We start from the raw sequence: 16,869 nt of genomic DNA on the forward strand, positions 1-16,869 counted from the left end.
CCACCAGAAAGTATTCTTAACGTCTATCAACTAGGTTTCGGGACTGTATGTGGGATATGTACTGGAGTATTTGTCAAAAAAGGTTTGAGAGCTTTAGCTTTTGTACTAGGAGGAATTTTTGTTCTACTCCAAGTAAGTTTTTTTCTTCCTTTTTCAATTTCTGTTCCTTATCAACTCTCAAAACTTCAAAAGTCTCTTCACTTCTGAGAAACATCCTCAGTGGACGTAGTGGTGGCTCCGCTTTGTTTGAATGTGAATATCTGTAAGGAGGAGAAATGCTGACAAACAGTACCTCAGTTCTAGAAAGTTCATTTCGGTCGATTGGGCGAGATTAGCGGGAAAGTACGATGAAACATTTGGTACTCCCTCAGCTTCTGGGAATAAGGCGACACCGACCATACAAGCTGCTTGGAATTGGTTTGTCGATTTTGTTACTGCTAACTTTCAACGTGAGTGGATGTCTTCTATCTATCCCCCTCCCCTTTCCTCTCGCCCTTCTCCTCATTTCTCCTTGTTTCCAACGTCATCAAACTTGCATTACTTTGTTTGCTTCCACCGAGGGATTGCAATTGGTTCATGAATCGACGAACACCTGACACACAGAACGAGCGAGTTTCATCGCGGGCTTGGTATTGGGTATCCGACTGGGTTGAAGATGGACTGATTTCTACTATTATACAGAATGAAAGTGCATTCCATGCTATGCATTGGGTTATCATATACACATGATCGCACTTCTCACGTCACATCTCCATTTCATGATCCTTCCTAATCTATCTCATCCACTCAGTGATCTTCACAGAGAGGTCTTCTTCATACCTTGATAATTGACACAATTCCCCTTAACGATTTGTCACCATTGAAAAACGGTGAAGACAACAACCTCCCCTGATTAAGATGAATCATTCGAAGACAATCACCCAATCGTTGACCACTCCCACTCCCGGATTCTTAATCACTAACCTACTCGCACGCCCTTCTTTCTTCCCTCCTGCCGCCACACCGTCTTCCCACGTGAATTCCAATGTACTCTCTGAACTTCTCACCATCTTCGGTGCCGTCTTGAGACCTAGAACGATGATCCTTTCCACACGTACATGACTTATAGCCTGAGCCCATTTATTGTTTTCCTGGTAAACCTTCACATCTCCTTTCCCTTCTGACTTCACAGGAGATGTTGTAGATAGAGGGCTTGTAGCATACCCTTCATGTCTTGTAGACTTCAAACTCCCTGACTTCCCATGTGACACGTATTCAAATTTACGCCACACGTAATCCCCTGATTGATAATCGTACCCCACCCCATCGTCGAGGTAAAGTTCTCCCGTCGCTTTTCCCTCTTTGTCAAGTGCTATGAGGAGAGTGAATGGATCTTGCCACATCAAACTAGATGCCCGACGAACTCTTTCCCTAGTGGGAACTATATGACCGCCTTGTACTAACAGAGGGTAAGTTTCCAGAGGAGTACTGAGGGTGATTCGACGAGGAGAAGAGGACGAAGGGTAGAGGTAAGAAGTGTGATAATTGTAGTAAGGCTCCGGAGCGGATAGGTAGACGGTAGTGGTTGTGGCACCTTCGACGGTAATGGGTTTGAAAAGTAGTCCAGAGGAACCAATGTAATATTGATCATCGATGGCGAAGCCGGCTTCATCGTGAGGGAATACCGCGTACTGAGGTCTGTTGATGAGCATAGGACTGACTTTGACAAGCTCTAATCTCAACAAATCTCAATACCAAGGATAAACAAAGAGGAATGAAACGAGTGATTTAAGGGAAGAATAAAGAAGAGAGACTAACTTGATGATTGGAGATCCCCTTATAATAGCCTCATGAAAAGCGTTATACCACACAGGTAACAACTTATATCTCATTCGTAAAACATCTCGTAGATATCCCCTGATGGGCTCTTCATACAAATACGGCTCACGGCGTTTCGTATCGATATGAGCGTGGGCGCGGAAGAAAGGCATGAAAGCTCCTGCTTGATACCATCGAACCAGCAGTTCAGGTGTAGGATTACCGAAAAAACCTCCGACATCTGCACCGCAGAAAGACATGCCTGCGATGTTGTTAGAAAGTATCATTGCTGTTTCACCTGCGAAATGGTCTATGACAATTAGCGAACTATCATCGAGACGATCTATGGTACCTACCCCAAGTGCCCATGTTATCCCCGGTCCTGTCCTGTCAGCTGGGGGACGACGTGGAACTCAATGCTAGGTACATCGTAAAGGGTTTAAGGGGCGGGTATCAAAACTTCATCACATACCAGATAGCACCATAACGCTGAGAGCCAGCGAAGAAAGATCTGGAGAGTACGAAAGGACGCTTAGCAGGTGATTCACGTGCGATTAGTGCCTCGGCAGTCGCTCGGTGCTATTTTCATTAGCTTCACAAAATTATGTATTCACACCTCGTAACAGAGTAGCCCGTCACGACTTCATTTGGGTGGATAGATGATCTTCCGTATGAAATTGAGAGACGGTGTCAATGTAGAACAATCATGACTTACAAACATCATACCATTGATATTATGCAAATCCCTGTTCTCCCATCCTCCATGAAACAAAGTATCCCTCGGCACTGAAATCTCCGGTCCGTCAAATACACTAGGTTCATTCATATCGTTCCAAATGAACAGAGCAGGGCTTGACTCCTTCCACACGCTGAATCCGAACATCTTCATCCACCAATCCCAGCTCTTGGGATTGAAGAAATCCACCCAAACGCTACTTCCTGTCCAACACCAGCCCTCAAAATTACTCCCATCACTCTTTTTGACTAAAATATCAAGCTCTTTCGCATCTGAATATATCCTGAAAGAGTCAGTCTTTTTGATGTGCGGATCGACAATAGCTACCATCTTCCTCCCTTTCTCCGCCACGGCATCTAGCATCCGGACTGGATCGGGAAAGTGTTTGGGGTCCCAGTCGAAATACCGGTGTTCCTCCGCATACTCGATATCTAACCATGTCACATCTAGAGGCATGTCGGCTTCGTCAAATCCAGCCTGCACACCAAGGACATCGGGCTCGTCGTTGTAATTCCAGCGACATTGATGATACCCTATCGACCACTGAGGAGGGAGAGGCGTGGGACCTGTCAGAGCTGCATATTGTTCGAATAGAGCATCTGGAGTAGGACCCGGGAGAATGAATAAATCCAAAATACCTGATTCGGACATCCAGTGAGTTTGTACTCCAGCTTTAGTATGTAAGACGTCGACCCATGTGTCGGACGCGATGAGATTTAGAACGCCCACCGCGTGAGACTTCGAGACAGCGTGAAGTAGAGGTATAGCTCCGTAAAGTGACATGGGGGAATCAGCAAGGTATTCAAAGATGTCTACGTTGAACAATCGATATGGCTCAGAGTATTGAGCATCCGTGCCTATGGTGTCTGGGAGAGAAAGGGGTGAAGCGTGTTCTGGGAGACCGAAAACATGCTGAACTCCGGGGAAAGTGAGGTCGATGGATAGAGCCTCGGGGCCTGATGTCAGCTTTGTCGGATTCTCTTTGGTTTCCGGATTTGAACCCGAAATAAATCGTTATGGGAGATATAAGGTGAAATTTTAGTAGTGTGGATCGATCTGAAGTGAGATATAGTGTGAAGATACACTGCAGTATGAATGAGTGAAGGGACACACCTTTAGGTTTCGAATCAGTCCACTTCTTCCAAGTCTCCTCAAACATATCCTTGTCGCTTTCCTCGAACCAACTGTTGTCGTTCTGAATGACCATTTGCTCTCCTTCACTTAACAGCTCTTGACCAGCCTCAACCTCTTTGACTCTGAAGTGTTCCATATGGAATAGTCCTCGTTCATTCATGATCACCATAGGCTTACCTTCTCTCGACTGTATGATCTTGAATGGTTTGTGCTGCACTTCCAGAACTAATTTTCCGTCCTTTCCGTATTTGATTATGCTTTTCTCCGGTGTATGTTTGATACTGGCAGTTCTTGCCATGAGTAGGTCTTCCGTTAAAAGAGCCCACTTTGCACTCTCGTTGTATCTCCTGAAAGGCGTCTTACTTCTCACTTCGTCCGCTCGAATCCTGACCACATCCCCTTCTAACACATCTATCCGTAACTCGAAGCTGATCTCGGGGTAAAGGGCGCTCTTCAATGGCCAAGCCCAAGACGCTTCCGGGGAGTTGGAAATCTCTATATCTTTTCCGACGGCGTAAGGAGATCGAAAATGAGCAGGTGAAGTAGCTTGCTTCGTACCGATAGAACGGAGACGACGACAGAATGACGACTGGGAACAGAGCTTGAAATCTTCCTGTTTGACGCTCATGACTAGGGGAAGGAGGATGAACCAGTAGACTAAAACGAATGGGAGGGATGGGATGGATAGAAGGCGCATGATGCTCTTGGAGCTACCCCTTGTTGGGGAAGTTGTGCACTGTTTGAATCAAGAAAGAAAGGAGGAGTGGGAGTATGGATGGGGTGGGATGGGATGGGATGGGATGGGATGGGGGGTGCAAGATGGAATGTGGCGAAATTCCCAAGGTGGCACTTTCCCCTTTTTGCACGGAACAACACCATCTGCCTTTCATGCCTTTCCTCTGGCCCCCAAAACATGTCACGATGGTAGGACCCCGGTCGATGACGTCGGCGTCGTAAGGAAGTAGACTCCACTTCTCCAATAGCACTGCTATTCTCAGACTAGGAAATGGTCTCACAACTCATAGACTACTTAAGCAACCTAAACAAGAGCTACCCTTTCCCTACACAACAAATTTCAGGCTCACTTTGCTTTCTTATCACAAATTTGACTCAGTAAGAATGAGTGCACGCAATGACTCCATAGTTGATGCTGCAAGACGCATTCAGTTGTTCCCTCCTCCTGACATGGCTTGCATACTGCAAGGCCCTCCCAATACCTTGTCTGATCAAACCCAGCAGTTTCCAGGTTGCTCCCACGATTACTTCCGGTTGAGTGATCTGGCTATGAAGATCATGTCCGCTACAAACATGGATCTAGAAGACACTTATGAGCATATTCAGCGCCTGACAAACCAGGACATAGGGTTGATAATGCTCACTGGAATTGAAAGTCTGGGGGAGTTCGCGTCATGTAATCATTGGTTGTGCAAACCTCAATATGGCCCCAAAAGCTTACTGAAAGGTGTGCTGCAACACCTGGCCAAAAATGGAGATTTTGATCCTTCCCTAATCCCTGACTGGCTTCAACCACAACCACAGGTAGACTTTGAAATGGTACTAGACCTGAGGAACATAGCGGTCAAGCTATCAACTCTCATCCAGGCTGATAACTGGGAAATTAAAACCGCTGTGGAAGCACTGAAGTTGACAGATCTGAGCTTAATCCTCATGGCTGGAATGGAAAAACTTGTCAGCACTTCTGAATGCTACAAGAATTTTCAAAGAGTCCAAGAGTGCCCAAAATTTCCTGGCGTGCTTGTGGAAGGTTTGTCTTCCCCGCCCTCATCGTATGTGCTTTCACACGATGTTATTGGGACCCCAGACCCATTAACGCTTGATTCTATCTCACTGCTCACAGGACCCTCTGGTACAAGCGGGGGATCTTGGGGGGGTGGAGGGCCTTTCATCAATTCACAGATGACCAAAGCTGTTGTCAACCTTGAGGAAACAGCCCTTGACTTTTTTCTGGCTGCAATCTCTACCACACAAGAGGGAACTCTCAACTTTGAGGCCCAGACACATTCAGGGAGCCGGACTTAAGAGAAGTAGGTCGGAGAGAAAGATATTATAGCTGATGGCACTTCACAGTGGTCACACAGACAGTCATGACTGGAGTGGGGATGGTGCTGCAATGGACAGGATAGAAGAGATTGCAGTCTACTACTGGATCCGTTGCATTGAAATGGAAGTAAAAGATAGTTTTGCTGTCAAGCCCACCAGCTTGAGACCTCACGTCACCTATAACTTGTCACAGGGTCGGTTCTTCCTTCGTTTCCTAGGACCGACAGCCAATAACTTCGTGGGCTATGACACTTAATAGACTTGTTCTTCGTAGTATGGGTGGTGACAATAACTTCTGGGTGTAATACCTTCGTAGTCTACTGACTTATATCACTAAGACAACAACCAGAGATCGTCAAAGATCCCTGGGAACTTCGGTCCTTAAGTACTTTGTTCTTCCCTAACTTCGCCAATGCAGAACTTCGTTCAACCCGAGTCCCCGAGCTTCGTACCTCGCGAACTTCGTCCCCGACGAAGTTCGTGCCTCCCTAATCTCATATCTCCCCAACTTCGTATCTCACTAACTTCGTATCTCACTAACTTCGTATCTCACTAACTTCCTACATGACTAACTTTGTCCTCGACGAAGTTAGCCTCCTAATACCCTCGTGGGTGATGAAGTTCATGAGAACTGGGTTGTTGATGGCGAACTGATGTCCAAAGGAACTTCATTTGATGGGAAAAGGATGATGTCACGCGGCGCCGCGTGACATAACTCTTCTGCTGCGACCATTTCCTTCCCATCTCCATCACTGGGAGCGGAATTTGATTTAGTGTTAGCATCACCTGTCTTCTTGTTTCCTTACTTATGGTGGTGTCACAATCGTGAAAAGCACCCTTTATACCCTAGTCCCAAGTTTTTATGTATGTCCAACTTCCCGCTTCCCAACATGGATCATGACTTCAGGTATCACCAACCCCCTTGCAGTTCCCACCTCTCTAACAAAGCTCGCCACCACCGGGCTGAGAAAGTAAGCACCCCGAATGACCACGTATATTCGACTCCGCCCAGAATCCCCTCCATCGCGGCCGCGGCCACTGAACGGGAGGGGAAGGGAGGAGGGCAGGAAGATCATGCAGTTTCTCCATTGTACCAAATTCTCCCACTCCTCTGGGAAAATTTCCCACACCATGCGCTCATAGTACAATCTAAACTCAGATTCTAAAATGACCCACGCATAGCATTCATTGATTTCGCACTCCGTCCCCGGATGGTGAGGCTATAAGAAGTCCAATCTTTGTCACGAACTACGTCGTAACATCCCTGACAACCGCCATCACCGACCCTCCTTTCACCATCACCGACCTTCCTTTTCACCACTACCAACCTCCACTCGAACCACTGAGACCAACTACGGCTAAGTTACGAGAACCAAGAGGGGATTTGTCACGATAACCCCGCCTAGCGGGGAACTACGGCGAAGTTAGGGGAAGGGAACCGAGGGAGAGCAGAACAGGGGAAGGTACGGCGAAGTTGAACGAAGAGGACTGAGCGTGAGGCAGTGCAGGAGTTGAGGGACATTCTACGAGAAGAGAGGAGTAGTATAGATAGTTTACAGATCGCTGAACTTCTTCAGCGATCCTTGATTGTTGTCAGTAGCGAGAGATATATTCAGTAGCTACAACCTTCGAATTAAGGAGAGCTACCACCGAGCAGTTCAACGTACTACGGCGAAGTTAGCCGCAGTTCATCGACGATCATCTTATCAGTTTACCACTCGACGAATCACTACGGCGAAGTTAGCCGTAGTTCCTCGACGAGTACCCTGTCTTAGTGAGACAACGACGCCCCACTACGACGTAGTTAGCCGAGGTTTGTCGACCGTCGGTCAGTAGAGAAGAAGAAACGACGTCTGTGACAATCTTCCACTCTACCTCTTCCCTGATCAAGGACCTCAAAGTGAATATTATCAGCCTCATAAATTGAAATGTCACACTTCAAACCTACAAAAGATGAACCACTGGGAGGGACTAAAATCATAGCCAACAACTCACTGGATGGCGAGACGTGGATGATAAAACAACCAAACTTCTCTAGTGGACTGTCTCCTGTGTCTTCTCCACTTTGGAACTCTGCCTCTCTTCAGGTAGATTCACTGTTACGATCATTGTTCATAAATGGCGTTGCATCTGGTCCGACAGAACTATTACGTCGTTCTTTACCAACACAATCGGATGGGGAGTGTGTACTCAACATACAACAGAGTCTGAATATGGGAGATGTTTCAACAGCCGTCAACTCACTAACCTCTCGACTTTATGCCTGAGCATGTTGTGTCGGTCTCCGAATCCTGTTGGATCCTAACACTGGCTTGAAGATGCTCAATACTTTGATGTCTGATGCAAACTTTGGTGTATGGCAGGAGACTGTATGGGTATCAACTTCCGACGTTTGCACGCACCAATTGGGGTCAATTGTAAAAATTGAGGACTCTGACACTCACTGTCACAATCGTCGTTTCTTCTCCTCTACTGACCGACGGTCGACAAACCTCGGCTAACTACGTCGTAGTGGGGCGTCGATGTCTCACTAGGACAGGGTACTCGTCGAGGAACTATGGCTAACTTCGCCGTAGTGATACGTCGAGTGGTAAATGATAAGATGATCGTCGATGAACTGCGGCTAACTTCGCCGTAGTACGTTGAACTGCTCGGTGGTAGCTCTCCTTAACTCGAAGGTTGTAGCTACTGAATATATCTCTCGCTACTGACAACAAGCAAGGATCGCTGAAGAAGTTCAGCGATCTGTAAACTATCTATACTGCTCCTCTCTTCTCATAGAACGTCTCTCAACTCTCGCACTGCCCCACGCTCAGTCCTCTTCGTTCAACTTCGCCGTACCTCGCCATATCCCCGATGCCCTACTCCGCTCACTTCGACTAACTTCACCTAACTTCCCTTGTTCTGCTCTCCCTCGGTTCCCTTCCCCTAACTTCGCCGTAGTTCTCCGCTAAGGCGGGGTTATCGTGACAAATACCCTCTTGGTTCTCGTAACTTCGCCGTAGTCGGTCTCAGTGGTTCTGGTGGTAGTTGGTGATGGTGAAAGGAGGGTCGGTGATGGTGGTTGTCAGGGATGTTACGATGTGGTTCGTGACACTCACCAAAATTGTCTTCTAAGTCTTCAAAGCCATCCCATCCAAAGTATTGACCAAATCTTGAACGAGTTAACTCCAACTCTCTACACTGCAGCTATTATCAGTGGAATGATACGGATTGCTGATAGTCCAAGTCTCTACAAATTTGATCTCCTGAGTGACGTTGTAGCAAAGGGAAACCTCGATGAAACATACACATTCCTTGCCACGACGATGACAAGATTAATGGGCCTCTCAACTGTGCCGCCTGTTGACTCTGAAAGCTGCATTCAGGAGTGGAACAAAGAAAGGATGAAATCTTGACGAGCTAACAAAGTCATCCGGCTGTCTTCATGAGGCAGGTTTTGATGGTGATAAGTATTGAGGTTCCACCATTCTCATGGTAATGAGCCGGAGAATCTTAAGCCGCCCAATTGTCACCAAGGTAGTAACTTTGTATGTGCCCATTACGCTTGCTTGAGATTGAGCTGATGCTGGTCCCGTGTTGATTTGGCGTATGATGTAGGCAATAAAAATGAGTCGTTAATTTGTTGAGTTGGTAGGAGTGAATGGTTCACGCTTCTTCCTTGAGGTGTGAATATGAAATGAGCCATTACCTTGTCCGTGGGTCCCCCATGTCCTAAGGGGATGTGGGAATGTCTATCAGGAAGATCACTTGCCACCTATTTATCAGGAAGTCTTCGTCTCAAGTGGTTGGTCACCTCTCCGTTCTAGAACTCCTGACTCCTAGGTCCGTCTCTTTATTCTCTGTAGTATGATCAACATATTTGAGCTCTATGACCGCCTGCGTGGACCAATCAGCCCGTTCTCTCTTCTTTGGTCCTAATCAATCTACACGTTTAGCAAAATAGAACTCAAACCTCCTCATATTGTTCACAAAATTTCTGATTCTGCCTTTATCATTCAAATCCCTTGTCTCTTCATGCTATGTGCTCTGACACTTTCTAGTCTCCCTAATGTGGTGATCTTACACAATGAGGTCATCCACATTGATTTCTGCCCTTCTGAGCCTTTCCCCCCTTGAAGTCAGAAATTAGCCTTCTAATGTCTTAACCCAAATGAGTGGAAAGCATACAATTACCACTTTGGGTAAGCTTAAATTTCACTTGGTCTTCTTCCCCTTCCTTGCTAGGTTGCGCGCCATGAATGAGATATACGTGTTGGAGATTGAATCGTTCCCTCTTGCCTGAAACCAAACCGAGATAATCTTGTGAGATCTAATCTATAACGGGACCCAATTGAAACTCATATCATCTTCCCTGTCCGCGACTAAGATGGATGTTGCTACAAGTGCCGAGCAAGATGACGACATCATAAAGTGAGTATAGGCTTGCTATGGGTTGGGTTGTAAGCTGATCAAAAGCATTCAGAATGAGCTTGAATTGTTCAGGTCCAGGTATAACGAGATGCTACTCTTGTCGGGGCCCGTTCTTGTGGACTCCCTCCGTTCCCTCACTTCGGTGCAGACTGCTCTTTTGATGATAGCTGGCGCACGGAATCTTTCTCAAGTCACGGAAGACGACTTTGTCGTTATTCACTCCTACATGATTGAAAACGGTTGGCAACAAGCTACCACGACCGCCTTCTTCGAACAAACATCTGGGGAGGGAGGAGAAGTGGAAGAAACTCAGCTGCTGCCTAGGACAGCATTGTTGGCAGCTGTACCACAGGTTGATACAGAGCTCACCAGGTGGGGCCCGTTGAGCGCCGAAGATACCCATTCACAAGTACAATGTGAACCATGTTTGAAATTGAGAAGAACATGTGATCTGGGACGGCCAGTGTGCGGACCATGTAGGGCGGGATGTGTTTCGCTCCCGCCCGTCTCATTGTGTAGTCCTTCCCCTGAACCCCGAAGCTAGGTCCAGAGTGATATATTTCATCCCTCACACGATGGAGAGAACGACTAGAGGGGGAATCATCGAGGCGAGGTAGCTATTGTTATTGTCCCATGCATCTCTTCGATCGGTAGATTATCCACATCGTCACGTCACGACCGAAGACAGCCTCCCTCCCCTTAGTCGCTCTCACGGTCCTAGCCACGACCGACTGATGCGCCACGCAACTTCGAGTGCCACATTCGCCAGGACTGGCATTCCTTCTCTCTTGGCGGCCGGCCGATGGATCAGTCCCAGAGCGCAGAGTAGTACTTACAGTATGTACAGTATATCCTGTCATTAGATGGACGCCTTTTGCATCCTGCTATCGGAAGAACGAATGCTTTTTGATATGATACCCATACGGCGTCGAGATCTTCTCATCAACACTTACATCCGTGATACTCAATTCTGAAATGTTTTCATACCCGATATAGAAGATGTTCAGTCAACTTTTATTCTTCCCACCACCTTCATGTTTTGAACTCTTTGCTTCTACACTTTCTCCTTTGCTGCTCTTCACAACATGTCACAAACATCATTTCTTCTCCTCTCAGCTGACTCACGGTTGACAAATCTTGGCTGACTACCTCACACTAGGGCGCCAATGTCTCACAGAGACAGGCTTCTCAAGGGGACTACGGCTAACTACGCCGTATACCAACACGTCAACTGCTCACCCTTGATTATCGGCCATAGATGTCATTTGGCTTTGATTGATGTCATTTGGCTTCCTTAATGATGTCATTTGGCTATGATCTTCTCTCTTCCCTGCCCCCCCTTGAGTTGAAATAGCTTTACTCAATTTTGAATGGAAAGCTAAGATTATTACTTTGGGTGAGCCAAACTCAACTTGCTTTTCCCCCTTTCCTTAGAAGTTGCGGACTAAGGATTAGAAGCATACGTGTCGGAGTTTTAACCGTTTCCTCTTGTCTGAGGTTGAGGTGAGACAATCTTACAACCTTCTGTCTACCCCAATAGCTCATTGAAACTCGTATCTTCCTTCCCATCCTTCACAAATATGAGTTTTGCTTCAACTTCGTCATCACAAGATGATCAGGGTCCAATCCTGACAGAGGCGTAAGTGCCCCCCGCAAGTAGTAGTGATGGTGTGTGAGCTCATTGGATAGCTCTCGCTTGGTCAATCCTCACTTGCTCAATCCGACTGAGACTGATGCTGTAAGGTCCAGAAACCTTTTTGCAAATATCAGAGATTTGACAGGGGAGGAACTTGCCCGAATGATGTCTTCGCTTGATGTTCCGGAGATAGCCCTTCTGCTGATGTACAGCATAGACGTGCTGTCTCAGGAAGGAGTGGAGGATGACATCACCACAGCGTCCTTAGCCTCAAGGCGGATTGACTGGCAAACAGCTGTTGAGAGTATGTTTGGGCCAAGGGCAAGAGCTGGACAGGAGGGCGAACGGGGTGCAACCACCGGAGCATGGCATGACACTCAGCTTACTAGGCGGGGGGCGATCACCCCTACGGGTGTGCACTCGGAAGTGGACTGCGAACGGTGTAAATCAGGACGGAAAGAATGTGATAGGAAATTACCTGTGTGTGGGCAATGCACCGCAGGGTGTATTTCCTTACCACCGGTCTCATTGTTGAGTCCCTCCCCTCAACCCTGAAACCTGAAGCCGGGTTGAAGGTCATATATCATACTCCTCTCCCAATGAATTATCTGAGTATAGGAAGTAGTACCGAGGTCAAACAGTTGTTCTCCACATCCCTATCCACGTCCGATGCATTCCTGCCATCAATGATTTACCTTTCTTGATGACAGACCCTTGCGCCGGTTTGCCACACAACTCCGACTGCCACATTCGATACGACTGGCATTCCTGTTGGTTGGTGAGACGAGAGAGGATGCATAAAAGAGAGAGAGATCTCACGAGTTGAGTCTCGCTGTCACGACCAGTACTTATAGCGAGATCAACTCTCACTAGCAGAGTTGATATTGAGCCTTTTAGGACGGTTTATGATCGCGGGCTCGCTACCCGGTCATGACAGAATATCAACTCTAACGGGTCAGACGTTCGATTCACGGCTCTCACCTTATGTGTGGGGTGTGCTGGCTGCAGGTGTCAGCACCCCTTCTCAGGTTTCACCCTGAGCTCAGGTTTCAAGATGGTCATGGGGAGGGAGAGAATGGGGTACTACGCTGCTAAGTTCTCTTGACACGACAGAGGTGTAATCGCTCACGATCCTAGTTCCTAGTTCCGAGAGCGTGAATGTCACGAACTACGTCGTGACACCTCGATTATTCCACCAACAATGACCCTCCTTTGACCATCAAAACCCCCATCACGTCTTAACCTTTTTACTCTACACGTAACTCAGGACTTCTGAGACCAAGTACGGCGAAGTTAGACGGAGTTAGGCTAGGTAGGGACAATGGGAGCAGAAGTGCGGCGATGTTAGGCGGAGTTAGTCTAAGTAGGGACAATGGGAGCAGAAGTACGGCGAAGTTAGACGGAGTTAGGCTAAGTAGGGACAATGGGAGCAGAAGTGCGGCGATGTTAGGCGGAGTTAGTCGAAGGAGGAAGAGGATGGCCGAGGGCTCGGGGAAGTTGGACGAAGTGCGTTGAAGTACGTCAAAGCGCGAGAGGGTTGGATGAACGTCTAGGAGGAGTAGATAATATTAGCTGAGAAGATCGCTGAAGTTCTTCAGCGATCCTTGATTGTTGTCAGTAGTAAAAGACAGATAGAGATAGCTATAAATCAAGATACATCGCCATCAGTAGATCAAAACCCTAGTTAGAGTAACTACGCCGAAGTACGCCGTAGTTACACCCCTTTCGACGTCTGCGCCCTCCTGGTTGGGTGAGACATCGACTCAGAGCGTGAAGTTAGCCGAGGTTCGTCGACCGTCGGTCTATTAAGAAGTAGTTGTTCGACGGCCGTGACAGTGAATACCTGTCGAGGGTACCTGACTTGCAAACCCACAGGCTTCAGGGGAAGGCCTGCCGGGGTTTGGGGTTCAGAAGTGCTGTCGAGACGCCAGCTTCCCTGAAGGGGGGGAATGTGTCACGACCAGTACTTATAGCGAGATCAACTCTCACTAGCAGAGTTGATATTGAGCCTTTTAGGACGGTTTATGATCGCGGGCTCGCTACCCGGTCATGACACTCGCGGAGTTTCTCGGTAATATCTACATACGACTCGTGGTGGCGGTACCATCAACACTCCCTCTGCCGTCATCACTGAGTCACTGCTCACTACCTAAGACGGCTTCTCCACTGTCCTAACCTTTAAACTCCCTTTACTACCTCTCGTTCCTTCTCTTTTATCCTCTATCCTTAGATCTTCCATATTCTTCAAATGACGTTTACCCGGTAAAGCTTTGGTGAGAATATCTGCTTGTTGATCATTTGTTGGGACGTATACAAGTTGAATTTGACCGTTTGACACTTGTTCTCGAATGAAATGATGTCGATACTCAATGTGTTTCGTTCGAGTATGAACACCTGGGTTATTAGCCAGCGCTAAAGCTCCCTTGTTGTCACAATTCAGAGTAACCGTTCCCTTTAAATTAACCAATTCCTCCACAAGCCCAGATAACCATCTTGCTTCCTTCGCTGCTTCAGCCATAGCCACATACTCTGCTTCTAATGTTGACGTAGTGACTGAACCTTGTCGTTTTGACATCCAACTGATCACTGAATCACAGAGCTTGAAGATATATCCCGTAGTAGACCGTCTTGTCACTTTGCACCCTGCAAAGTCCGCGTCTACCCAACCTTCTAATCCTTTTCCCACTTCTCCACCAAGAACTAGACCATATTCTCGTGTCTTGAGAAGATAAGCAACTATTCGTAAAGCAAGTTGCCAATGTGTTTCTAGGGGAGCAGCACTGAACCGTGCTAGAAAGTTTGTAGCAAAGCTGATGTCCGGCCGAGTACATGCCGATGTCCACATCAAGCTTCCAATGGCGGCTTGGAAAGGGGAAAGAGGTGCAAGTTCATCAGTTTCACTGACTGCTGGTTCATCGTGATGTTGAGTGGGGAGAGGAGCTGTCATTGGACGATGTTGTGAATGACCTGGAAATCGAGAAGCGACTTTATCGATGTACGCTGGTTGAGAAAGATGGATTCTTCTTTTTGAACGATCTCGTGTAACCTTGAGACCAAGAATCTGCTTCATTTCTCCCATTTCTGTCATTACCCATTTCCTCTTCAGCTTCTCCATTACCCCATCAATCTCCTTATTTGTCTGCGCAGTTATGACCAAGTCATCCACATACGCCAGGAGTATCACCAGTCCACCAAATTTTCCTGCTGGTCGGACGTACATTCCCCAGTCTCCCTCAGTCCTTCTGAAACCCTGTTCCTCTAACGCTTTCCCAAGTTCCAACCACCATACCCTGGCTGACTGTTTCAACCCATACAACGACTTCTTCAATCGCAGTACTGTCCCACTGCGTTGTCGTACCATGGCTTCAGGGTGTTCCATGTAGATCTCCTCGTCAAGTACACCATTGAGATAAGCTCCCTCAACATCGGCTTGTCGTAGTTCCAGATCAAATGTAGCAGCAATTGTGAGAAGTAGTCGAAGACTTGTCATCCTACTCACTGGAGCATACGTTTGTTCATAATCAATTCCAGGTTGTTGAGAGAAACCTTTTGCTACGACTCTTGCCTTGTGTTTGACGATTTGACCATCAGCGTCTCTCTTGATGTTGAAGACCCATCTTGACGCTATAGCTTTACGACCTGGTGGAAGAAAAGCTTCTTCCCATGTTCCTTTTGACTCAATATTGTCAAGTTCCCGGAGCATAGCTTTCTTCCAGTCGTCTTTATCCTTGCTAGTCAAAGCTTCTCTAGCAGTCTGTGGTCCATCAGACGGTGACGAATTTGCTTCTTCCATACCCATCTCTGACGCCATAGCAGATGCTCTTGTTGTATTGCTATACCATTTCTCCACAAGGTTTGCTTGATATGGTACTTCACCAGCAATTCGAGCACTACGTCGAGTTCGAAGTACAGGTGGGGGAGGAGCTGGTGCAGGTGTAATCGTAGGAGCAGGAGGATCAGGTGTTGGAAGAGGATCTGCCGTGGGAATCGTTGGTTCTTGAGTAACTTGAACGTCATTCCCTGTCTCCCTCTGTCCTTCCACACCGTTGTCATACCTCTGCTCTGTTGCTCCACTGTTCTCCCTCACACTCACTGATTCTGGTTCTTCTTCCAGAGGTTCAGTCACGACCTGAGCCGGTCGTACAGGAGGTATCATTCCTGAGGAAGGAAGTGTTGCCGGTAAAGTTGTAATAGGACGAGCAGGAGGATTGGGAACAGGTACTGTAGGAGGAGTAATGGGTGTGATCGTCTTCTCTGGAGTTAAGGGGTGACCTGAAGCACTCTTAACGTCCCTGCTGAAAAGCATCTTTCCATCACTCTCCATCCTCACACACCATCCGCTCTTTGCTGGATCCATTCCTACGACTCTTCCCAATTCTCCCTTGTCAATATCTAACCTTGACTTTCCTCGTACCTCTCCAGGGATCTGAACAAACACCAGTTCCCCAAACATCAAAGCGTTCTTCAGATTTGGGTCTCTACCCGTGTACTTCATCCACGCATTGATACCATCTTCACCTCTGGTTGTCTTCATGAAAAGATAACAGGCGTATTTCACCGCCCAATCCCAGTAGTTGTTGTTCAAATTGGCTGACGCCAACATAGCTCCAGTCATCTCTTTGAGAGTTCTATTGAACCTTTCCACTACTCCATTCAGCTCAGGAGTGTACCTAGGAGTAACTTGATGGATAATTCCCGTCTCATGGTACCAAGCACCCGCTGGCCCACTGGCAAATTCCAATCCACCATCACTTCTAATAAACCGTACCTTCCCTCCTGTCTGTCTTTCCAACTTGTTGACAAAACCTTTCAGGTGAACCAATACGTTCTGCTTGTTAGGCAGAGGTATTACAGATGCTATTCTTGAATAGTCATCTATCATCGCCAAGTAATGACGATTTCCCCCAATGGATGGGTCAAAAGGACCGGCCAGATCGACATGAACCGTCTCTGCATCTGCCTTCCCCCTGGGACTTTCTTTCCCCTTGGGTAACCTTGTTGCCCTGCGAGCTTGACAAGCATCGCATTCCTCCAGCCTGAACGTATCCTGTTCCAGCTGCTCCCTTGAATAACGTAGCAGTCCATCACCTGC

The 16,869-nt window shown here is 47.3% G+C and overlaps 5 protein-coding genes across 5 annotated transcripts; 4 read left to right on the plus strand and 1 right to left on the minus strand.

Annotated features, from left to right (window-relative positions):
• Positions 1 to 653, plus strand: TREMEDRAFT_23604 (uncharacterized protein; the record flags this gene model as incomplete). Its single annotated transcript, XM_007003753.2, has 3 exons — positions 1 to 132; positions 290 to 449; positions 604 to 653. Coding segments are annotated over 3 exons (342 nt in total), but the record flags the coding sequence as incomplete, so codon positions are not given.
• A 24-nt stretch (positions 654 to 677) lies between these two features.
• Positions 678 to 4,417, minus strand: TREMEDRAFT_43786 (uncharacterized protein). Its single transcript, XM_007003943.1, has 6 exons — positions 3,647 to 4,417; positions 2,513 to 3,489; positions 2,270 to 2,376; positions 2,154 to 2,179; positions 1,798 to 2,107; positions 678 to 1,677 (listed from the first exon to the last, which is right to left on the minus strand). Exons 1-6 carry the CDS (start codon positions 4,362 to 4,364, stop codon positions 903 to 905), a joined length of 2,913 nt encoding a protein of 970 aa, XP_007004005.1. The 5' UTR covers positions 4,365 to 4,417; the 3' UTR covers positions 678 to 902.
• Positions 4,418 to 4,786: 369 nt separating this feature from the next.
• Positions 4,787 to 5,707, plus strand: TREMEDRAFT_61928 (uncharacterized protein; the record flags this gene model as incomplete). The annotated part of the gene is made up of 1 exon (XM_007004153.1): positions 4,787 to 5,707. The coding sequence occupies one exon, from the start codon at positions 4,787 to 4,789 to the stop codon at positions 5,705 to 5,707; it is 921 nt and encodes a 306-aa protein (XP_007004215.1).
• Positions 5,708 to 10,097: 4,390 nt separating this feature from the next.
• TREMEDRAFT_61929 (uncharacterized protein) lies at positions 10,098 to 10,876 on the plus strand (the record flags this gene model as incomplete). Its single annotated transcript, XM_007004154.1, has 3 exons — positions 10,098 to 10,141; positions 10,187 to 10,604; positions 10,796 to 10,876. The coding sequence occupies 3 exons, from the start codon at positions 10,098 to 10,100 to the stop codon at positions 10,874 to 10,876; spliced, it is 543 nt and encodes a 180-aa protein (XP_007004216.1).
• Positions 10,877 to 11,721: 845 nt separating this feature from the next.
• Positions 11,722 to 12,817, plus strand: TREMEDRAFT_61930 (uncharacterized protein; the record flags this gene model as incomplete). Its single annotated transcript, XM_007004155.1, has 3 exons — positions 11,722 to 11,780; positions 11,831 to 12,261; positions 12,636 to 12,817. The coding sequence occupies 3 exons, from the start codon at positions 11,722 to 11,724 to the stop codon at positions 12,815 to 12,817; spliced, it is 672 nt and encodes a 223-aa protein (XP_007004217.1).
• Positions 12,818 to 16,869: the final 4,052 nt, after the last annotated feature.

The sequence above is a fragment of the Tremella mesenterica genome, assembly GCF_000271645.1.
Source record: "Tremella mesenterica DSM 1558 unplaced genomic scaffold TREMEscaffold_4, whole genome shotgun sequence".
NCBI lineage: Eukaryota > Fungi > Basidiomycota > Tremellomycetes > Tremellales > Tremellaceae > Tremella > Tremella mesenterica.

Excerpts from the sequence above, each read along its gene's own strand:
- TREMEDRAFT_43786 (XM_007003943.1), bottom strand. The coding sequence starts at position 4,364 with ATGCGCCTTCTATCCATCCCATCCCTCCCATTCGTTTTAGTCTACTGG. Across the intron at positions 3,490-3,646 it reads GACTGATTCGAAACCTAAAG|GCCCCGAGGCTCTATCCATC; the intron begins GTGTGTCCCTTC and ends AGCTGACATCAG. Across the intron at positions 2,377-2,512 it reads ATATCAATGGTATGATGTTT|CACCGAGCGACTGCCGAGGC; the intron begins GTAAGTCATGAT and ends TAATGAAAATAG.